The sequence below is a fragment of the Antrostomus carolinensis genome, unplaced genomic scaffold (genome assembly GCF_000700745.2).
Source record: "Antrostomus carolinensis isolate BGI_N321 unplaced genomic scaffold, ASM70074v2 scaffold28181, whole genome shotgun sequence".
In the NCBI taxonomy this organism is placed as follows: Eukaryota; Metazoa; Chordata; class Aves; order Caprimulgiformes; family Caprimulgidae; genus Antrostomus; species Antrostomus carolinensis.
In genome coordinates, this window is record NW_010292469.1 from 12,558 (window position 1) to 36,779 (window position 24,222).

A 24,222-nucleotide genomic window follows, 5' to 3' on the forward strand; every position below is an offset into this window, starting at 1 on the left:
CACAGGAATGTCTGAACGGGGCACTTGCTGCTGGTTCACCTGGGAACAACCAAACTGGAGCCCTGGTAGAGAGCACTTTACAGCTTGACTAGAGGTCTTCCCAGGGAAAAGAGCTGAAAACATCTTTAAATACTCTATCTGTTAAGAAATAGTGCTTTTTTTATGGGTCTGAATGAAAAGATGAAGACGGGAGATCTGATGGGAGATGCAGGCACTGCTGTGAGATCCTTATGTTTAGCAAATTTCTATTTTTCATATCAGAGTTTTTGAGTAATTTTATATTGTCTCTTTTTTTTTTATCTTTCCTCAGAAATGTTACCCCTTTGCATTCCAACGCTACCGCCTGGAACACTACACAGTCTCCTCCAACTGGCTGGCTCTGGGGACTGTCTTTCTCTTTGGCCTTTTGTCACTGTCACGCTCTGTTGCCTTATTCAGAGGTCAGTATTTTAGACTTGTGCTATGTCATTATTTTTTTTTCTTTGTTTTGGTTGATGGTAACCATTGACAGTCAGGACAGGAGAATGTGAATAAAGGTGCTAGGGTACAAGGACTTCTAAAAGGAGGGGGAGCTTTGGAATCCAGACACTTTATAGCATAGACCAATCAATTTATTCAAGAAGTTATCAGTTAAAAAGTTACGTATGAACAATTTTTTGTAGGCTTTCCAAAGTAGTAATGTAAATATCACCTATTTCTTTAGCCTTATTCACAACTTTTTGCCTTCTCTAGGCTACCATGGGCCCCTGGACCTGTACCCAGAATTTCACAGGATTGCTACTGACCCAAGTATTCATACTGTGCCAGAGGGGAGACCGGTTAATGTCTGTGTGGGAAAGGAGTGGCACAGATTTCCAAGCAGCTTTCTCCTGCCAGAGAAGTAAGTTGTTTAATGTAAAAGGTCCAATTTAGTGAGATTCCTAAGGAGAGGCTTTTCTCCCAAGTAGTGTCTATAGGAGTAACCTTCAAGACCTTGTTATCTCTGACACAAGTATATCCAAAACAAAGGACTCTGAAGTTATTTGTCAGCAGTTTGTTGGCCACAAGCTACTGAAATTTTGTAGTGTGACTGCTCCTCTAGCAGGGCTGTCTGCCCTCAGAAATGAAATGTCCTTGGTTATGCTTTTGGTTTACTCCATACAAAGTAAATGTTACTAGCTCCTGTATTTTCCTCTTGGGCTTTCTGACACTGTTCTCTGCAGTTGGCAGCTCCAGTTCATCCTGTCAGAATTCAGGGGCCAGTTACCAAAACCATTTGCCAAGGGACCAATGGCCACACGGATCATTCCCACTGACATGAACGACCAAAACAAGGAAGAGCCATCTCGATATGTAAGGATCATATTCCTCTCTTTTTTTCCTTACCTTAGTGTATAATGTGTATTAATGTAGTGTCTATGATTGGAACTCCCCATTTTGTTTCCTGGGGACTGTACAAGTTACAGAGCAAAAACAGACTCTTTACAGCACTTGGAAATTTCCCCATTTATGTCAGTGGTTTCTGTTTGTATTTCACCTGCCTATTTTTCATTTAAAAACATAATAATTAAAAAAAAGAAGCGGAAGAAGTAATATTATTTCACAGTTACTGCAATTTTGAGTTTAGTGAAGTGTGTTAGTGTGATCCTGGTGAAGTGAACTGAATGAGTAGTTTGAAATCACCCGAAGAAAACGTTTGTCACTGAGCAGGAGCTGAAATTATCTTTTGTACTTTCCCTTTTTTTTTTTAAAAAAAATATAAATGTATTCATCATATTTGCAACTGAGAAGGAGGAACTTAATTTGGAACTTCACTGAAACAATTGCATCAGTGATTTCAGTGGGGATAATGTATACTGGCACAATTAATTTGCTGTTTTTCCTGGTTGTATTGTGTTACCTAAACGAAAACAGTACACACATGAATGTTTTAAAATTGTTAGCTAACTTCTTTGACACTATTTAGCAGGCTAAATCTTAGCAGTGGACTGAATAATCTTTGCAGTGTGGTGGACATTTAGTAGTCCTTTCTTTTTTGTCCCAAGGGTTGAATGAGGGCAACTGCCAAGAAATGTGTAGTCCTTTCTTCGTTCTCTCTTAGCACCTTGGAGGATAGCTTCACTGTGTTCATCAGTATATGGGAAGTATATGGTCACATGTAGTGGACCAGGTCTAGCTTACACGAGTGGGTCTCTCATGACTGAAGATAGTAGACATATACTTGTTTATGTGGCTCATGACTTTGGCATGTTAAACATCAGACAAGCGCTTGTGATCTGCTTATAGAAGTGGATGGAAGTCAGTCCAGGAGCACACTGTGTGGGTAAAAGCAGGAATCAATCTTCTAGGTTAAAGCTCACTTATTTTGAGCCTCATTATGTAGTTTCTGGAAATGGGAAGGAGGCGTGTTGCCACCTGAGAGAAGCTGTCTGCTGCAGTGCCTTTAATTTACAAAATCTTTAACTGTGGCTTATTTTTAGCACCGACAGCTGGCTGGTGCACAGCCTGTGACTAATGGAGCCAAACACACTTTTATTTCATGGTTGTTTCTTAATGTTGCCCTACCATTTTGTTATTTCTCAAGCAAGCAAAAGGGCCCAGGACATGAGAAATAAACTACTAAATGTGAATTTTTAAATGGGGTTTTAAAACTTTTACTTCTGACCTGATAAAAACACCAAGAGAAAAAGATCTTTTCTCAAGTTTAGTGAGCTTATGCATGCAAGCCTACCTAGATTTAAAAAGTTAGCAAGCACTGGAGAGGACTATCATAGCAAATACATCTAAATAGCATGAGTCTGGTCATTTAGAAGGGAGAAAACATGTGGTTCAAAAGGATTATCTGAGCCATTTGTTATTTTTCCTAAATTCCCATGTTAAGTCTCTTTCCTTTCTCCCTTGTACCCCACCTGGGTGAAACATCTGCACAACTAATGGGACTCACGTTACAATTTCCAGATCTTTACCTGTCAGAAGTTATGCCCTGTCTTCTTTTCCACTCAACCTGGGGAAAGACTCTGGTGATGTAATTTCTTTTTATATCCAAATACATGTATTCTGGTTCCCTGATGTCTCCCTCAACTCAAAATATCTAGATTATTGTTGGAAACAACCAGTAATTACTACTATGTGCTGTACCCCACTCCTCTGAGGAGTGGGGAGAAGAGGGTGGGAGGTGGGAGCTGTTAGCCAGGAAGGACACAGGATATTTGTGTCAGTGAATAGTACAGCCTGTTTGTATCCAAGAGCTCTCTCCCCAGCAGGAAGGAGAAGCTTGCATAACACAGGTCTCCTGAGGACATTGCCCACAGCTCATTTAACTGGGAGGTCACACACATAATTCATTTCTGTGATGATGCTTCCTCGAGTGCATTTTCATAATTTGACAGGGTGTTGCCCAACGTTTTGGTCAGGACAGAGCCGTTACTTGCGTCACAGGCAGCTGATAAAGGCATGACTGTGCTGATACCAAGTCCACGTGGTCCGAGAGGTGCGATGTGATGTCCATCTGCTGCAAGTGAGGCAGTGAGGGTCATCACTGCTACAGGACAGGTTATTCATGCACAAACCCCACCATAATTTGTGCCAGACAAGAAGCTTACTCTGCTGGAACTACTTTCTGTTTTTCCCAATTCTGCTCAAGCCCTGTCATGAGATGACAAGACAGGTACTATGAGGCTTTCAGACTTAACAGGTTGCAGAGCTTGTGTGATCCTTGTGGGTAGCTCTTATTGGTCTGTATGTGTTTTGAGCCAAATGTGCTAGAATTGTTTGCAACTCTTAATTGTAAAAGCACTTTCCAAAGAAGGCATGAAAAACTAGGTGAGTGAGGGGATTTCTTTTGCAGAAAGCTGTCAGATACAGTCTCTTACAGGAGGATAAATGGGGGAGTGTGAGGCTCTGGCTCCCCTCAGCCTGATCTAGCATGTACTTTGTTGTCTTTCTTGGGCAGTGTGTCAAGCCTTTATTGTCTGAACTTGATTGTACATTCTTTAGGGCCAGAACAGTGGGAGAAAGTACATAAATAGAATTCAAAGTGATTTTGACAAATTGGAGAAAAGATCTGGGGGGGGCGGGGGGGAAGAAGGAATGAAATTAAGTATGGACAGTGCACTAGACAGAAATAATTAGGTGAATACATGTAGGTATTAACCTAAGACCAGCCAGTTATGTACAAGTCCTTCAGGAAAGCATCCAAGCATGCAGCAAATCACTGGATGAATACAATTTGGTAATGCCATGCTGCTGTATAAAGGGATGGGCCATGCAGAGGGTTATATGCCCAGGAGCATGTTGCACAACAAGTTCTTCATTAAAGTGCTACTTCCTGATCTGGGCACTGCATTCAGGATAGATGTGACTAATTGAAGACCCACAAGAATGATCACAGGGGTAGAAAACATTACTGTAGAGTAAAATAGCATTGTAGAGAAGACAACAGCCGTCTTCAGATAACACAACTCTCTCTCTCTATATATATATATAAAAACAATCACAAAGGAAATTGTTTTCCTTGTTCATGATATAAAACAAGTAGGAACAGGCATGAACTGAGACTGAAAAAGATTCAGTGTAGATGTCAGGAAGCCTTTCTAACAATATAGTGAAGTGTTTTGCGTGGGGAGCCTGTGAAGTCAGCATTTTAAGAAGTCTTTAATAGCTAGTTAGACAGCCACCAGGAAAAACATCAATGGACTTGGTTCTGCTGCCTCAAATTCCCCTCTGTGGCTTGACAGTTCCTTAGTAAGAGCTGGTAGTGCTACTTCCTCAGAGAAGGACCCCAGGACTCTCCTCCTATAACCAGAGCAGTAGTGGTAGCTTGTATTCCCCCATAAGGTTTTACTTGAAAACATTCAAAATATTTTACTATGTGTCCTACATGAAGCATTTCACCTGTTGCTAGAAATGTAACCCTCTTCTCATTGATAATAGCAGCCTGTATAAATGAACACATACAACCAGAAGCCTACAGGGAATAAACCACAAAAATGTCTGTTTTTCTGCAGATTGACATTTCCAAATGCCACTATCTGGTAGACTTGGATACAGCAGCTGAAACCCCAAGGGAGCCAAGGTATTCTTCCAACAAAGAAGAGTGGATAACCATTGCCTACAAGCCATTTCTAGATGCTTCCAGGTATGCTTGACCCATTTGAGAGCAATGTCTTTGTGAACTAATTCTGTTCAATTATCAACTTGCAAATGTAGCTATATACGGGGAGGAAACGTACGTTGGTAAATGCCAGCTTGAAATCCATTTGCCAGTAAAGGCAGCTTGCTGGCTGCAGTGGAACCTTTGTCAAACTTGTACTTGCAATATTTATGACCTAGGTTGGTTTAGAGGGTGAAGCTAGCTGAGAAGGGTGGTGAAAAGGATTATCCTTAAAAAAAAATCCTCCCTGTGCATTTCTCTCTTGAAGTAATGTTTTTTGGTTTGTTTTCTAAAGAAATGAGCTGTATGCCACTTCCTCCCAACAGACTTTTGAATCTTCTGTCTTGTTTCAGCCAAATTCAAGACAGGTGTAAAGTCAGTCTCAAAGAGCATGATTTCTTACAAATTTTATGAAAGCTAGCAGACAGAAGGAGGATACGGTCTCATTCAGTGAAAAGTCATCAAGGTAACACCTTTATTAGGCTTTAGAGAAATCATTGAAGAGACCTCTGTTAGAATCCATTCTTCATTAGTTCTGCTGCTCACTGAACAGCTTGCTTGTGTGTCTGAATAGGAATTTCTGTGAGAAGCAGAGACTGAAATTGCTCTCTTCCAGGATAATGGGGTGGAATTGGAGTTGTCAGACTGGGAATGTTGTTAATATATTCCTGCAAATATAGAAACCCTTATCTGTAAGGGGATGGTTATTTATTAATTTAAAGCACTGGTCATGTAGCTGTCATAACAGGACAGAGAGGCTTGACTGGAAAAATCTCTGTAAAAAAAACTAACACAGAGTTCAGTGCTCTCCTATTTTCTATGTGAGACCTTATTACTTCCTAGTAATAGGACTCTCCAGGGAGGGGGACTGGTAAATGCAGTTGAACAGTGAGAAAGAGTGATAATATTAGAGCAACTCCCAGGAGTGCTCTAATATTCCCAGCTTGCTGACACAAGTTTTCTTGGCAAGGTTTTTCACCAACTATGTTTTCCAAGAGACCTGCTGTTACATTCAGGTAAGACTTTAGGGAGAATGAGAAGGCCAATGACTCTTATTAATGAGGCAGTACAAGCATCTGCATAAGAGTTTTGCAAAGATTTCTGTGTGTGGTCCTTCATGTCTGACTTGTGAAGGGAGAGTGCATTTGACAGTTACTACTGGAAGTAAGGACTTGGCTTGTTGTAGCAACAGTAGCATCTCACCATGGAGCAGCAGCTTGTTGTGAGAAGCTGGGAGTCACAGATAGATCCTGAAACTTCAGAGCATCCTGACCCTGGTAACTGTGAGATGTAAAGGCAGCATACTGAGGGTGGGGAAAGGGGAGCATACTCTCTGGCTAGGCAATCACTGAGACCTTAGCATAGATCATCTAAAGGTGGTGGGGAGGGAAGGGGATCTTTCTGGCTGCTGTGTCCTCCTTAACAAAAGATGCTGCTGCATGAATGGGAGACTGGAATAGAAGGGGGTTTGCAGAGCATGTCCCAAGAGGAGATTGGGCAGTCAGATCCTTATCCCTGCTGGTGTTGCCTGTCAGCCTCCTCCACTCCTGTTCTTGTGCTGCATGAAAATTCTCCATGCTGTTCTTTATCAACAACCTCACAGCTGGAGCTGAGGGGAGGTGTGCTGCCTTTGCCAGTGGAGGAGGCCAGGTTGCCATAGCAGCAGGTCTGATTTCCATCCCTGCTGTTAGTACCTCCAGAGCTCCTGCAGTTTGGAGTTCTGGGCTCTGTCCCTTCAGCAGTTGGCAGGTAGGGCAGCTTGAGTGCACAGTGCTGGTGAAGGACTAGAAGGGCCTGTGCTTAGCTGAGGGGTATCAGTGATGCTGAGGTATGAGAGAACCAGCACTGTCTCTCCATCTTGTCACCCTGCTTGTCTGATAGATTCTTTCTTCCTCCTGAGGAAGAACAGTAAGCCAGGAATTGTGGCCTGCCTAGCAGGGCAAATGTGTAAGAGTGGGCACAGCTTCCCAAGACAACTCATGGTACAGTGAAGAGCAGAAAGAACAAACCATGCAAGGTCTGATCTGCCCTATTTTTAGCCAGTGTGTCATTTAAAGATATCACATTTAAAACTGGGTACTGCAGACAAGGTCGAGGCCCCTTTTGCCAGCCCATCCACAACAGCATGAGCAAGAGAAATTTCAGAAAGGCTCTTTTTGGATTGCCTGCTTCATGATTTTTGTTGCATATTTTAAATTTCTTCCTGTAATTTGGCCCTTGGAGAAGAGGTAGGGTGGATGAGTGATTAAGGGGCTCAGCTGGAACTTAGTGCTCCCATGACTATGTCCAGGTCTCTTAAACCTTCCCTGTGTTGTAATTTCTCATTTGGACCAAAGTTTGTTAGCTCTCCACTTATCTCCAGGGGTTTGTTGACAATGAATGAGGGAGGATCTTCAACTTCATAATAGTGATGGAAGGTAAATACTTCTGCATAGTTTTGCATCCAAGTACTGGAATTTTGCTGCAACCACCATATAAAAGTTCCCCATGGCAAATGTTCATAATTGGTCTGAGTTTCTTGCTCTGAATGTCCCGTGGCATTTTTCTAAAACAAGACAGTGTTGTTTGCTTTGTTTTTTTTAACCTGAGTGTGACTGAGTTGTCACCCATATAAAATAATGGGGTTCAAGCAATTCTCAAAAGGGGAGATCACACAAGTTTTGTGGTAGATTGGCAGCTGGCAGATAAGTTAGCTAGGGGCAATTGCACATCTGCCTAGCAATTAGATGAGATGTGAGGGTCTGTCTCAATTTGCAGACCCAGGTGTTAGCTATTGTCCTTGAGATTGGAAAACCTCATTCGCAAAGCAAGTACTACTGGTGCATCTTTCTGCCTGTGGCTGCAGCAGCCTCCCTTGCTACTATTCAGCCCTTGCTTTGCTTGCTTCTGTCCTCATCCCAGTCCTTGGAGTACCATGCTTGCTAGAATGGACACTGCAGAGCCTCGGAGGAAGGACACTGAGAGTTGCCACTCCATCCATCTGGAAGGTTCTCTGAGGGCATCAGTGATGTCCTGAGGCTGTTTCAGGGATGCGACAAGTATTTCTATACAACTTCTATACAGAAAGTTGTTGGCAGGCCTGATAGATGTTGGCAGGCCACCAGGATGATCCGAGGGCTGGAGCCCCTCTCCTATGAAGACAGGCTGAAAGAGTTGGGGCTGTTCAGCCTGAAAAAGAGAAGGCTCCGGGGAGATCTTATAGCGGCCTCCCAGTACCTGAAGGGGCTACAAGAAAGCTGGGGAAGGACTTTTCATAAGGGCAACTAATGACCAGACAAGGGGAAATGGGTTTAAACTGAAAGAGGGGAGGTTTAGATGAGATATTAGGAAGAAGTTCTTCACTGTGAGGGTGGTCAGACACTGGAACAGGTTGCCCAAGGAAGTTGTGGCTGCTCCTCCCTGGAAGTGTTGAAGGCCAGGCTGGATGAGGCTTTGAGCAACCTGGTCTAGTGGAAGGTGTCCCTGCTGATGGCAGGGGGGTTGGAACTGGATGATCTTTAAGGTCCCTTCCAACCCAAACCATTCTATGATTCTATGATACTGGAGAAGGTATGGAAATCTCAGCAAAAATGCTTCTGTGGTTTTTTGCTGCGTTTTATTTTGAGACAAATCTAGGCAGTGCTGTCTGTCTTAGAGGTGAGAAGTTGATCATTCCGGGGACTTGAGCTGCAAGAGAGCAGCACTAACAGTTGTAATAGCATCTTAGGTGCTAGAAATTGGTAAGCTGAAAGGATCCCAGAGCTAGTAGATCTGTGGGGAGAGCCCTTCCCAGGGTCAGACATACAGGTCTGTGGGTAGTCGGTGAAGATGCATCAAGAACTCCTGTAATGATCCAGGCTGCTTGTGTTTCTGAGCATGTACCTTCCCCCTGCCCCAGCTCAGCAGAATGACGTATCTCTCAAATCTGGCACCTGCTTCCACACAATGATTTGGAAATGTCCCCTGCTACCTATGAAGTAAGTGTAAAAACACTATGAAAATGTAGCTTTTTTCTTTTTTTATAAAAGGGAAGGAGGAACAGAAGAAGTGTCACTTTGAACTGAGCTGTGAGGGAAGCTGCCAGAGTAGATTTCAGGTCTGCAGCTCAGTGACTGCAAAGCAAGGAGCACCTGGGGGGGTTGGGAGGGAAATCATGAGACACATCTCCACCCAAAACCAAACCCCAGCTCTTGTTCTTTGAAAATAAATGACCCCAGCAGTTCAATTCATTCCTCCTGAACTGGAGGCTTCTGGGACTCACTGCGAGTCTCACATTGACGTCAGCAAGTGCAAATGTAAATCTCAGCTGGCTCTGATAAATGGTGCTGCTAATTGAATTAGAGAGCACTCTAAGCCACCAGCTAATTATGCTCCTCAGGAAGCTGCTTTGTCCAGGTCCATTTAATTCTATATTGGCTGAGCACTCTGAATCTGGCACAGAAATGGGGAAATATATTACAGCTCCCCACTGAGGAGCACATATTTTCCAGCTCTTTAGGCTGAGCTGTCTGCTTGCTCCAAACGCTCGGGTTTTCCATCCAAAAAAAATATTCTTAGTGTAAAATTAATGATTTGGTCACCTTGTTCTAGCATATCATTATGCTAGCTTGGTAAGAGACTGCCTCATTCCTGTTAATGGTGCTTTCCTCCATGTTACATGAAATGTTTTTCCTACTTTTGTTTTACAAGTAGCTAAATTAATTCTTAGGTGCGTGGTTGGTACAAATTTTAACACCTTGAAGAAGTGTAAACATTAATGAGTTTTCAGAGCGCTTCAATCATGAGCTTCCTGTGTATGCCCATAGCTAGAAGATACTAGGTCCTGCCCATGTGGCAGAGATTCAACTTCTTGCCTCTTCTTTCTGCCATTCCCTTCTCTTCTTCCTTCTCATGCTTCTTTCTGAATTCTTCTATCACTGGGGTAAGAAGATTGGGTTACAAGATGCAGTTAGGCAGAATCTCCCACCACTACATGTATCTAACTGCTTCTATTCCATGTCAGTCTATGAGATTGGGAGGGGAGACTTGAACATCTTCACTTAGCAGTCCTTGCTTCTGTTCCAAAAGAGCCTCATTTGGCATTAGTAGAACAGGACTGTTGAGCTGCTTTCTCCTGAAGTTCGATGGGTAATTTAGAGATACACATAGCACCAAATGGCACTGTGGTTCCAGCCCTGCTGGCCTACTGGTAACTATGCACCTCTCCCCTAACTGGGAGCTGCTCTGGGTGCTGCAGCAGTCACTCCACAAGAAACCAAAAAAACTGGAAAAGAGTTCAGACCCCCTCTGGAATGTGGGATACCTCCCATGTTGAGCACAGCAAGAGCTCCAGCCTGGAGCCCACCACTGAAAGAGCCTTGTGGCATCAGTGTGCCAGTAGCATTGCACTAGACCCTTGGCTGCCCAGCTTGGAGTGATTGTGGCCTTGATCTTGCTACCAACACCCTGCTTGTGAGCTCTGTGCTGCTTATGACAACACACACTTACAGTCTCCGAGGGACAAATTTAGAAACAAATGCAAATAGAACATTATAGATATTCACTGTCATCCCAACCCCTTCCATGCACCATCTGTTGTCTGAGGTTGCTGAGCCTGAGGAAGCGAGGTTACAGGAGGTAAAGGTTCCCTGTCTGAATTTAAAGCTCTTAACATGACTTATTGAGCTATAGGTGTATCAACTGCCGTGGTTCTCGCAGGCATCTGGGCCTTTGCTACTGCGGAGTTACGAGTAGCAGAGAGAGCAGCCTTGTGCTTGTATGTAGTCTGAGTCTCTTCTCAGTGAGGAATTTTTTTTTTCAGCTGAAAAAATACAAAGGCTGACCTTATAGCTGTGGAGCAGATATGTTGGTGCTACCATTTACCATGCCATAATCAGGGTTTCAGGGTTTTATATCCGAGATGTGATTCTCTGAGCACATAAACACTATTTTTAAGATGCCTCTTTTATCATCTTTTGCCTTTTTCTAACTTGTGTCATTAGACTGGGTAATTGCAACCAACGTAAACTGTTCCCTTTGCACTATTTTAAGTCTTGTTAGTGAAGTGTCATTTTGCTATGGCACCAGCAGCCTGACTAGCTAATACCTGGTGGAAACCAAAGACTCCTTGGGGACTTGATGGCTTGCGTAATACATCATTTCACCTGGAAGAGCAGGGTGAACTTCGCTTTTGGGATCTCCTCTGGCTAAATGAGATTTATAGCTCACCATTCTTGCAGCATATACTTCTTGTTTTGGGGGAGGAGTACAGGAATATACAGTCGTGGCCTTTATACACCAATTCACTGTATTGTTATTTGTCACGAGCACCTTGACACTGTGTATGACATCCACTGGTGGGAAGGGCAGCTGTCTTTCTGCTTTGTGTTCCTTGTCGTTTTCTACCCTCAGTATTTTTTTTTCCCATCAATCCTCTCCTCTCCTGCCTCTCCTTTTTTGATCTTCTTTTTACCAACAGTATTTTCTCCTCCCATTTCACTGCTGATATAAACTGTGAAGCAGTGAACACTGACATTAAATTGCTGCTAATAAGGGCTGAGTTGCCAGCGAAGTTAAGAGCATGTGAAGAGCTTTCGTTGCTCGGAATTGTTTCAGGCTGTGTGCAAAGTCAGGATGGTTACACTAAGGTGGTTTATTTGGGAGGAGATTTTTGCTATTACCAGCTCCTGGAATATCTTTCTTTTTCTAGAAAGCAATGCTGAATCCTTCACATATGCTATAAAGACCATGTGAGCACAACCGTATGAGCTGCCTTGGACCTACTTTTCAGAATACCAACAAGTAAAAGGGATAGGGAGTGTTTCTCACGACAGGTATAAAGAAGGAAGAGGAAGTACAGATAGGATAGTAGTGTTTCTGCAGAGCTGTGAGAGGCACCAGCACCGAGGATAAACACAAGTGCTTAGTTCTGTTGCTTCAGCAATCAGACCCACCATTGCTGGATGTCCACCGCGTCGTACGGTGCTGGCCTGGGCAGGCTGTTGGTGTGTAGATAAATCCAGGTCAAGGGGAGGATGTGAACTGGGTGCTGTTGTCTGACTGCTGTCAGCTCTACAGCTGAACTGAGTGACTGAAAGCACTTTCAGTGCTACAGCCTGTATATTTGGGACCTCAGCCATCTGCTGAAGGTGCTGCCTTCCTCTCAGTCCCTGAGCTAAACTGCACATGGCTAATTCAACAAATTACTTCATCCTAACCCAAGCACACACCCTGAGCTCTGGGGAATTGTGCTGGTTTCTGTCCCTTTCTTACAATGTAGCAGCAAGCTGGTACTCTACCTTATTTTTAATTTTCCTTTTCCTGCAGCATCACAAGCAGCTTGAACACACTTGCACTGGTTTCTGTCCCTTTCTTAAAATGTAGCAGCAAGCTGGTACTCTACCTTTTTTTTAATTTTCCTTGGTTTATGCAGCATCACAAGCAGCTTGAACACACTTGCTTTTTCTTGTTTTTATTTCCTTTTTTTTATTTTCTTCCTTTGCTAAAGGGAATTGCAGTGAAACCACACCATTCACAGAGGGCAGTTATGGCAGCAATGGTGGGTTGTCAGGCTTAGAGGAAGAGATGCCAGAATAAGTTCAGCAATGACATGATGTTCATTAGCTATAAGGGATGGAGGAGGAAAATCAAGCACTTGTTTTCAAATGGATGCCTTTGCTTCTAGTGACTAGAGGGAGGGCTGACCTCAAATTTCCAGGCGCAAGGAAATGACAGCTGCAAAAAAATGTTCCTTGTTCAGAGTATGCCAATATTACCATCTTCTGCCTAGTTATTTGCTACTTAAGAGATTCTGCTTTGAACATGTTCCCGATGCCAGCACCTCAGGAATTCACAAAGAGCAACCATTTCCAGTGATTCTTTTATTTAGAAACTTTGCTGCGTGCTTTATAATTTGTAAAGGCCTAAGTATTATCACTGAGCTTTTTGTTCTTTGAAGTGAAGCAATCAGCATTTTTATATCCTAAAGCACAAGCTGAGCACTTGGCAAAAAGCAGGCTTACAAGATGCTGGCTGTTGAAAGGAGGGAGTTTCACATTTAGAAGTGGGACTTGTAAATTTTAGGAATTCAGACTTGTTTAGTCTTTCTGAGGGTAAACAATACTTTCTGCCTCAGTTTCCCCTCTCCAATGTGGGAAGAAGGGAAGAGTACTGCTTTGTCTGTCCCTTTTTCTGTCTAAAGAAGGAACAGTTCAACTGAAAAATACCTTGCTTTCTGCTTGTATGGGATTTTATGCCACAGAACCCTTGTCTGAGTGGTGCTATGCCAATGCAGGTAGATAGCACCAGTCTTTTCCTGGATGGTCTTTTACTCCAAGTTGCAGGACATCAGGAGCTGCTCGTTCTCACATGAATTACAGTAAGGCTAAGAACCCTGGGAGCCTCTGGGGAGATGCAGTTCACAGTGGCAGTTCCTGCCATTGTTTTTTAGACTGCGTCTTTGAAAGATATCCACTGCTGCCTTACAATGAGCAAACAAAACACAATTCATCTTTCTTCTGAAAAAAGTGACTTGAATTAGATGTCCAGAACCTTGGCTGTGTTACCAGCAAAGCTGTGTGAATCGCAGTGACTAGCAAGTACATGCTGGATCTGTGTACCATCCCTCACCACTTAGCATGCTGCAAATCCAATTTGAGTTCCTGCTGCTGCTTTTCCAAGCTTTATGTGGATGGGGTTAGACTTGTGTCTGTCAAGGCTTGATGGTTACCAACAAGTTGGTCTTAGAGATAAGCTTCAATTCTGAGGAAACAAGATGCTGCCCCAGCCTTGATTTCAATAAGTTGCTCAAATTTCTGAAGCTTCTAGCAAGGTTTGGAGCTGCTGCTGCAGGATATTGTATTTGGCTGCTTCACATTTAAACCTGTATTTTACTATTAGTTTGCTCTAGTAAGAGAATGCATGCATTCAAAAAGTACTCGGCTAGCACAGCTCTGGCAATTAGCAACCAAACAAAAGGTACTGATTTGATGCAGCCATTAAGCCCTCCATGCTGGAGTACTCTATTGGTCTAATTGTTGCAAAGTGCCGTGAAATGCCAGCTCCCAGCACTAGCTGGGCATGGAGTGAATGTTGACAGCCTGCAGCAAGCTACCTTGTAGGCTTTAGAGCGGTCCCATTCCTCTTTAATTCAATATCCTCAACAGAACATCAGCACAAAATCAGAACTTCAAAATGACAGTGCTCATCAGAGCTTTGCTCTGCCCTTCAGACACGTGTGGAGGAAGAGGCAGACAGAAAGATTGCATAGGAAAGAGGAAAGGCCAGGAGCTAAATGCAGCCTTGCTATCTTTCACCTTCTTAGCATGTGCCCTGAGGAATGGGAGGCCAGCCTGCCTGTCTGTATGGTACCGAAGGCCCACAGGGCTGTACTGTCTGCTTTTTGGACAGGGATTATCTGGGATCTAAGCTTCTTTTGATAATTGCAACACCTTCCTGCTTTCTCTCCCCCTTAATCCTGCTGGAATGGATAGTGGGCATGCTGAAGAACTGGGCAGGCCACTGCTCTTAGGCTGGTGATGCACAAACCAGCTTTGGTCCCACCCACAAGGAGAAGATGGGACTGGGCTTCGTATGCCTGGACCATTGGCATTCCTCATGTCACTGACTCACCAGCCCAAATCTTTTGCAAAGCCTCATCTGTATCGTTTTGAAATAATGGCTAATGAGCACTTTAAGGATGATTTGTTTTTCCTTTCTGGTTTCAGGTCCTCAAAGCTGCTGCGTGCATTCTACATCCCTTTCCTCTCAGAGCAGTATACGTGGTATGCAAACTATACTATTCTGAAATCCCGGAGGTCGAAGCAAACCAGGAAAAAAATGGGAGGCTAGCAACACACCTGGGCAACAAAACCAAAAGCATCTGCTGACACTCTTGGACAGCTGCCTAAGCCCTCCTAAGCCATCTTCAGTTCCCTTTTTGAAAGATTGTTCTTGTAAGATTCACTAATAAAGATTTTGCAGGAAGTGATTTGCTCTGCAAGCTTCCAGGTGTAAAAAGGGAGTATCATCTGCTTTCACTTCTCAGTGTCAGGTCTCTGCTCTACCTACATAGACCATAATGGTAAGAAACCATTTGAAAATCCAGCAGCCAACCTACAACCCTATTATCCCTGCTGCTCCCTGTGTTACTGTCTATTACACCGGAGAAGAGAAAAGTGGAAAATGAAAAGGAATGACAGTATGAGTTTCTGTTCCAGGTTGCAATCTGGCACTAGGAAAATCCAGCTCAGCCTCTTTCTCCTGCCCTCTGCCCCTCCACTGTCCTCGTCTGCCTAAGTAGTGCTCACTTTCTCCCAAGGCATTTTTTCAGGTAACAAAGTTTAGGTTTTTTGTTTGTTTGTTTTGTTTTCCTTTTTAAGAAAAAGGAAAGGGAAAAGAAGAAAATGCCGGAAAACGCCTGAGACACAATGCACTGAATCTCAAGGAATGGAGTTGCATACAGCACAGAGAAACAGCCTGAAGTTGCTCTGTCCAGGAGACACTTACAAGGATAAACCTGTGCTTTTTGGAGAAAAAAACCCCAAACTTGGGAGTGGAACCAATTACCTGTTTGAATGGGATCGGAGTGTTTTCTGTTATCTGTGAAACCTAAGGCTTTGTTTGATATTTGTAATAATTTTTAAAAGATACCTGTAACATCCTTTGAATTCTGAACTACAGCATCTTAAAATTTCTGGAAACATCAAGAAGAGAGTAGATGGATTTTTTTTTTTTTGTAGTTGTTCTCTTTCCTGGAATAGACTGTCTGCATTATGTTGGTCCAATAAGCTTCAGAGAAATGCTGTATTTATATGTCCATTTTTAAAACATGCAGTATCACAAGCTAGATGGAGGGAGTTGTTTTCACAGACATCCTTGGAACTCTGTGGGGATGGGATGGCATGAGATGGAGCAGAGAGGAAGTTCCTTTTGCAAAAAGGCTGCACAAGCTCCATTCCTCATAGTGACTGTGATTAGATTAGTCTGTGTGTGCAGTGAGAGACTGCCAGAGCAGGTGGATCAGGAAGCAGATTTGTACCTTTGGAAACTGTTGGGATCCAAACACAAAAGCACATGCCTCTGAGGCTACGTGTGTTGGTCCAGATGCAGAATGCAGTGCTAGGCAGATCTCTTGGCAGTGTGCACCTAAACAGCTGAGCAGGGTGGGAAGGACAGGCTGTACCAACGGGGATGTGATCTAATGTGATACTACTGGGACAAAGCTGGATGAGGAGCAAGGCATAGGCATAGGAGAAACTTCAGAAGCATAGGGAGAGGTGTTCTGAATACCCTGCATTTCATGAAGGAGGATTTTTTTTTAATGGCATTGTGCTCTATTGGAAACACAGCTTATCAAGAGCAAACATGGTTAAGAGCAGACAGTGCCCCATTTTGCTGTCTGGATAATTACAGCATGGAGAATGCAGTTCTCTTCCATTGCACCCCCACTCTATGGAGGACAAGTCTGAAGGTGAACCTTTAAATTCAGACTTTGAAAGCTCAAGGAGTCATCTGTGGTGGAAGAAAATTAACTCTGTCCTAGCAAAACCAGGACACTAAGTCTTGGCTCTCTTCAGAGAGAGATGGCTTTCACCCTGTTCAAATACCACCCTTCATAAGAGTCAAATGTGGAACTTCAAGGTTTTCAGTGAAGCAACTGGTGTCTTGGTTGAGTTGGTCTGGAAGGTCAAGAGTCATGTTGCATATCAGCACTGTAGTGTCTATGTTCATAGTATTCCCCTGCCAGCTGTCTCTACCCCTCATAAAAGTTTCCATGTGTTGAACAGGTCTCTACAGTGCCAGTAAATCAAAACTAAAACTTTGGCCCTGCTTGTTGCCTCTCCCCGTGCTAATCCCTGACCTTAAATCAAGTAAAGAAACAAATGCAATCAAAGAACCAATTGCACCTCTCTCCGGTGCTGTTTGTGTAACTGTTCCTTGTTATCATAGCCTGTAACTTCATGTTTAATGTGAAAAGACAGTACAGTAAATACCCATTTTAAATGACTGTGGCTGCTCCACCTTCCTCTCCAGTTTGATTCCTGTTTTGGGGTGGTGGTGGTGGGAGACTGGTACCTTGACAATAATCAGGAGTTATCAATATTTTCCAGAGGAATTTGGCAAATATTTGGTTCCTGGCAGTAAATGCAGGTGTGAATACAGGTAGTGGACAGCTGGGCAGCTTTGCATTCCAGAGTTTCCAGTCAAGTCAGGGACTCCATTTTGGTGCTTACTGAGCAAACAGGTAGACTCAGTCCTGCCACCTGAAGAATTTGCAGGCTAAAGAGATGAGGCAGAGAAAGGGCGAGTTGTTACTCTCACTGATAAGAGTAGATCACGTTTTAATGCTGATTTCAGGGGGAAGTTGGGAGTCTCAGTGCTGCAAAGATCTTGACCCAGCAATTCATTTACGGTCACACATGGAGTCTGCCTACAAGTGTTTTTTTAATCTAGTGTCTTTGGCACAGAACTAGCCTTCCTGGCAGCCAGGGTCTCTTCCTGTAGTAGCTGCTAATGTGTAGTTATTGTCACAGGTAGTGCTACTGGGCATTCAGAATGTAGCATAGAGGCAATCTATCGATCCCAGCTGAGACTACTGGGAGCGAGAAAGTGAAGTTGCTGCTAATGGTGTTTCTATGATAAAGTCTGAGCTATGGGTGATATTTCTGATAGGAGATGCTAAGGCTCCCCTCATCTTTTCATCATTCACAAGTCAGGACTGTTACACTCTGTGCAGTGCTGAGATTAAGTAAAAAGTCATCAATAATGAGGAGATTACTAGTGAATAAACACTAGACTTGATGGAGTGAGCAGTACAAGTCCAAGGAGTATATGCATAAGGGCCTGAGGAAGAGACTGCATGAATTGCCTACCTGGCTTAGCTTTAGCTGGATGAAGTATCTTGCTCTTCGAATGCAGATGTGGATGCAAAGAGCTTTGTGGCAGAAGGTGGAGCTGCATACAAAACAGAACATTTTAAAAGGCATTTTGTAGTTTGCATTTCTGGTTTTGTTCGCAGGCTTGAGAGAGGGGGCTTCTGATTTTATTTTTCTTTTCTTTTTGCTTTGACCCTAATTAAAGCAAATGTATGATCTCATTTTGAGGAGGCAGGTTTGGAACAGCTAATTCGTGATCTCTATTAAAAAATTTAAAAAGTCTTGTGGTTTGTGAGCTGGTGGGTAAAGGGTCAAACCACAAATGGCTGATCTGCCTCAGCTAGATTCCCTACCTAGAGTTGCCTCAGGCAGAGAGGGGTGTTGTGACCAAACCTGTTGGGTAGCTATCAGGATTGTGTAGGCAATCCACCTTTGTCTCCTTTTTGTCTTTGGAGAAAGGGCTCTTCGTATTATTCTGGCTGGTTCTGGAAAAGAAGGTATCTAGATGGCTTTCTACAGTGCTCCTAGTGTCTGACCTGACACACTGACAAAAGCTGGTTTCTTGACAGAACCACAGATGGGGAAAACCTTGTGGTCATGACTGTGGCTAGATCAGGTGTCTCTCATGAAGCTGAGAGATGATGCAAGACACTTGCAGTTGGCTGGAGAATGCAAGGGCTTTACGGTACTCCTAACCTTCTCTTTGTTGGCAGTATTTCTCCACCTTTAAATTGAGGCTGAGAGCACTGCAGGTTGGACAAATGCTGCTGTGAAATACTGGGGCTCAGTAAATTTCATCTTGCCTGAGCTCATCCAGTCTTTGCAACGAGGAGCTCTGAGGTGGAGAGTCTTGAGGAAGTGCCAGCAATGAGACAGATTGACACTCTCAGAAATAGTCTGAGGGACGTCATGATTTCCACAGAACTATTTTTTCCTCCTTGACTGCTGCAGCAAGATTTAAGGTCCATTTCAGTTTTGCTCCTGCTTTTTCTGCCTGTTCCTGGGGTTCAGCTGCAACCTGCTCCAAAGGCAGGTGTATGTGTAACCGTAACCTGGTCATCTCCACCTAGGGCTCTGCCTGATCTGGGGGCACGTCAGAAGAGAGCACTCTTGGACTCGAACTTATTTCCAAGGATGTTCAATGCAAGTTTGCTCTTCTTTGAAAGGAAAACAAAAAGGACACTGCATCTCCACAGAGGTGACACTTAAGTTTTCCTTGACTCGGGGCTTTTCCTGTTCAAAGCTTTTTGTCTTCTTTCTGTAGGAAAATTATTGGAAATAATGTACTTTCTTAGAAGCCAGGATCTGAGAGCGTGTGTGAAGAAGTAGGGGCAAAGGAGTTGAGCTATGTGGAGCTAGGTACCTCGGATGTGAACAACTGAATAAAATGTTGAGGGCTGCATGTAGGCTAGGAAGGCTTCAGGCTTGCTTAGCTGGGAATGCCACAGGCCAGCTTTCAGGTGTGACTGGCAGATCTTCGCGGGAGCTAGTTGTCCTAGGACAGATTTGTGGCATCTTGGCAGCTGGTCTGTCATATTAAGAGCGCAGGTGCCATTTGACAACTCTTCTCTCCATAGGAATGGGGAAGCACTCCCACTTGCCATGTTGCATTGCCAACATACAGGAGATTTCTATAAAGCACGGTGAGGAGATGTTATTTCCAAAGCAGACTGTGCATTCTCTGAGTGATACTGAAGGGACCGGACCAAAGTTTGGGACGGTGATGGTCAGTGTCAAATAACAACTGTTGTTTCCTCTTCCCTTTTCTGCTGCCTTGTCACTATTGAGCCTAAGTCTTCGACAGTTCTTAGTCGTGGCCTTACTGGTAACAGTTCTTTCCTTGCTACTTCTACTAACCTCAGTAGTGGGGACTGTCTTAGTATTTGAGTCCACCTCACATCCACCAAAAGATACCGAGTGTTCTGTGTTTTGTTTTGTTTGTTGCTGTAAGAAGGGCTCAAAGTAGCAGTGGAGAGAGGCCCTGATAATAAAATTCTGTGGGTTTGAGTTCCTAGCTCTCCAGGCACTGCTGGAGGAAACGGCAGTGAATTTTTTTCTGCTCCAGCATCTGTCAGAACCTGAGCATCATCCCAGCCCTGCTGAGATTCAGTGCATGTCCCTGTGAATAACTGCCTGACTCTTCTCTGCTTGCCTGGAGAGGTACTAATGAAGCCCCATGTGTCCAGCTGTGTCTGCTAAGCAGCAAAAAAAGGTCAGGGTGGATGTGCAGGGTGAGAGAGCATCACAGCCTAGCAGGACTCTTGATCAGTGCAGTCCTCTGCTCTTTTCCTGCCCAGTTCATTATCCAGAGGGCGAGTGCTGTGCAAGACTGGAGAACTGCAACCAGAATGGACAGAGGTGCATTTTGTTGTGGGATCAGTGGCAGGGTCTGAGGGTTGCTGCAGCAGCAGAGACTCCCTGGTCTCCTCCAAACAAGTGCATGTGACTGGATGCCGGACTAGAGACTGGACTAGAGAGTCAGGAGCCTGGGTTCTCGTGCAGTACTGTCACTCACTTGTCCTGTAACTGAATCCTGCTTGGGAGGTAAATTATTGGGTCAGTGTATGAACATGACTGACAAAACAGGCTTCAGACAACTTTTTCTAGAAAAAGGCAAGCTTCTCAGTGTTCCACCCAGCACATAGAAGGCTTCTCTGGCCTTCTCTGGTTAATAGTCTGTGTTAGAGCACTTGTCCTGCCTGCAGTGAGCAAAGAGGCATTCTCTGGGAATTTTCCTCTGTCCTGTGTTGAAATGAGCTGGCTGGAAAGACTCTGTGTAGCGAAGAGCAGGGTGGAGAGCTGATCACTACAGTTACTCTGCCTCAGAACATGCTGTCCAGGTGCTGTCCTGTGCTGCAGAGCCCAGCCCTGTTTTCTCCCTCATACAAAGAGGATGCTGTTTTGACTTTTCTTGTTTTTAATCCTCCCCTCCTACTTGTCTGGGGAAGCTGAACTTTCAACGCATTGGATCTGAGTCAGCAAGAAACAACAGGGCCACTGGATGTGGGTTTTATGGTGAATTCATAAGCAGCTGCCCATACTACCAGATCAGCTTTGAGACCAGCCCAGTGGTCAAGGCATAGGAGCAGCAATCTGCAGACTTGGGTTTTCACCTTGATGTTGGGGACAGATAGCTTTCACATGCCTGACATTCTTTCCACTGCTGCAAAATCTCCGAGGCAGGTGCAGTCCTTGCTGCATTTCACAGTGCATTGCACCATGGGTTCCTGGACTCTGCTCAGTGCTGCTGCAGGTGTGGGAAACCAAAGGGTCAAAGCAAGAGGTGCAATTACCAGGCTCCTTGGCTTCTTACTTTGCTGTTTCTTACCTTGGTGGTTTTCCCAGGGAGGAGGCTTTTGTACTTCTGTACAACCCAGTTTGCTCCAGCATCTCTGCTGGCTCTGACTGCACCTCTGAAGAGACAGAACCTGCCAGTACCCTGCTGGCTTGAACCCACTGCAGCTGGCCTCAGGCCCTCTTCTAACTCACAGCTTCTCGGGAATACGCTCTGGGGACAGGCAGGAGCTTTGCATCAGCTTTATGCAATGCTGTCTGAATCATGCAATAAACAAGTCCAAACCCTATTATTAGACTTTGGAAACTGCTGCCTTAGAGACAGGTTTGCTTATAAATATCTATTATTTTCTCTCTGGCTCTTCACTAGGGAAGCTGGCAAGAAAAAGGGATCTCTGCTTCTCCAGAATCTGCCTGCCCCTGCTGCTGTTGTTGCTTCTTCCCATCTGAGCTCATCCTCTTTGCTCTTCCAGCCTCCCAGGTTCTACCTGTGCTAATGAGACATCTGCTCCAATGTCAGCAGGGTGGCAAATACCAGCTATTTTGGAGGGGGACAAGAAAACACAAGTAATAAACAACTGGGCAGAGCACTTGCCATGGTCACCGCAGTGTGTAGGTATGTAAACCAGCTGCTTTGGTGGCTAAAGCAGAAGTACTGGGTCCAGTTCCCTACTCAGCTCCAACAACACCCTACATGACAGTGAGAAAGCCCCAATACCTCATGAAACAAGGATGTCAGCACTTCCTTTCTCTGCCTCGTTTGAGTGTGGACAGATCTAAGGCTCACCAAAAGTCAGTGGAAATGCCAACTTCAATAAGCTTTGCAGCGGGCCTGTGGGCTGCACAGGTTATCTCGTAACATGTGAATACATCTGGCTTAACAGGACTGCTGGTTCATTCAAGGCTGTGACCTTTCCCATCCAAATGAAAGAGCAGTCTTCTCCCTATGCCAAATCTACCCAGCATAGATTCCCCTGACGCTCCCACGTGCCTGTGCTGCTGCTCTCTCTGCCTCTTTCAGTTGTTTGGCCTAAGTACTTTTAGCTGTAGGGTGCTTTATCTTCCCTTGCAAAGTTGGTTCTGTATTTTGTGCACTCAGTATTTGCTCCAGGGAATTGGGTTCAGCTTTCTGTCAGAATCCAGGGCTCCTCTTCTTACCTACGCTTGTTGGGTAATGCTCTTCTGTACATAAAAGCCCCAAAGCTGCTGAGGCTGCATCCTGTTTTATTCTCTGTATAAACTGGGGTGGGCACAGAATAGCCAGGACATGCTGTAGGCTTGGAGAAGGGATAAAGGAGGTATTTTAAAAATGATTAAAGAAATGGCCAACTCCCCTCCAGTGTATGTTGCTGTTAAGGGTGTGGGGAGGGCTGGTGTGGGAGCTAAAAATCACAAAACGATTTCTCATTCTTTCTCTAGGTGACTGTCTTGCAGCTCTGCATCACCCCTGTTTCTTCTAGCTAAGCCTGGCAAAACAGGTCTGTCTACCAGGTCAGGCAGTGCCAGTGCAACGCTGGTCATGTCACCTTGCTCCCCACACCCTGCAGCTTGCTTTGCAACTAGCTGGAGCCAGCGTCTGGTACTGCATCCCTAGTGCAGCCAGGGAGGTGAGAGGGAGGAGACAACACTGCATGTCTCCAGTTGGCCACCCATGCATCTGTTTGCTGGGGCCCCGTTTCCACCTTGTCTGGGGAGTGTTCAGAGAACTCAAAGGCTTCTCTCCTCTTTGACACAGGGACAGATTCAGAAGGCAATGGGTAGTGTCTTTAAGGAGATAGGATGCTCGGATCACTTATAGCAAGTGACACCAGGGAGATTTACAGAGAAGTGTGTACAGCTCTTAGGCCTAAGCCAGTTATACTGGGTACCAAGCAGAAACTAATGGCTTCTGTGAAGGAGAGTGATGTGGGGCTTTATATCTCTGCCTTAGGCTTGCTGCTGAATTCCAGGGAGTGTCAGAGCAAAGGGAGGATGTGTGTAGGGTGTAGGAAGTGGGATCACAGCTAACAGCTGGGAATCTCTGTTTCAAGCCCCCATTCCTCTCTTCCAGGCCCAAGGCTCCCAAGGTGGGAGCCCTGCTGAGTTCCACCCCATTCTGGCTGGGAAACTCTTCTCCAGCCGCTTCTTCAGGCTCCCAGGAGAGGGCATCCTGCTCCACAAAAAGTGGGAAGAGATGAAGTCTTCAGGGCTGCCTGTTGGGCGGAAAGTCTTGGGCGATGTTCCTCCTCGCTGTTTCAGTAGCTTCTGTAAAGTCCTTTCCTTGTGATGGTCCTTTCTGTGAGGCCCTCAGGTTGTAACACTGCTAGCTTGTGTACGTGTTTTGCCTGAGCATCCCACTAGTCACTCTGGTCTCCTGGTTCATCGCAGGAATCCATCTCCGGCCTTGGTGGGTCAAGGTAAGTAAGCACAGTGCTCTGCCTGTTGCGTGGGACAGTCTGAACCCAGCCTGCACTTGGCATGCATGAAACTAGAGAGCTGCAGACTTCTCACCTTCAAATCCTGGGTGCTGGGCTGAGTGAGAGCAGAGTGCCCTCCCTGAAATCCTGCAGTCAGTGGAAGCATTTTGAGTGTATGTGTGCGCACGCATATTGAATTCCTGTGCAAGCTGGACTGCTGCCCGGCTGGGGGAGAGCCCCTTGCAGTGCCTGTGGAGTGTGTGGTGTGCTTTCCAGATCTCTACAGACATTCAAAGCTACACACTGTTGACAGTACAACCATGGTGGTGCTAAATGGAGGTGCTAAACAGGCAAGGAGTGAGGGAACTTGATGCTACCCCACCATGCTGAGAGTTTCTCTTCTCCCTTGCTCAGGGTTTGCTGATGGTCCCTTTGCTACTGTGCACAAGAAATGAGAAGCTGAACCCAGGCCTTCTGGCAAAGCAAGTCCCCTCCCATTCTTAAAGCAACCCAGAAAACTTTCCTGCTGTTTGCTGAGGCAGAGTGGTTAGGACAGTCCTGAAATAGC

The 24,222-nt window shown here is 44.8% G+C and overlaps 1 protein-coding gene across 1 annotated transcript in view; it reads left to right on the forward strand.

The window, feature by feature from the left end:
- ALG9 (ALG9 alpha-1,2-mannosyltransferase) overlaps positions 1–15,089 on the forward strand; it is a 27,407-nt gene extending 12,318 nt beyond the window's left edge. The window contains exons 9-13 of the mRNA XM_029087222.1: positions 311–440; positions 733–880; positions 1,203–1,332; positions 4,986–5,116; positions 14,815–15,089. Of these exons, the coding sequence (XP_028943055.1) occupies positions 311–440; positions 733–880; positions 1,203–1,332; positions 4,986–5,116; positions 14,815–14,938 (663 nt within the window). The 3' untranslated portion in view covers positions 14,939–15,089. The remainder of the gene's footprint in view (positions 1–310; positions 441–732; positions 881–1,202; positions 1,333–4,985; positions 5,117–14,814) is intronic.
- Positions 15,090–24,222: the final 9,133 nt, after the last annotated feature.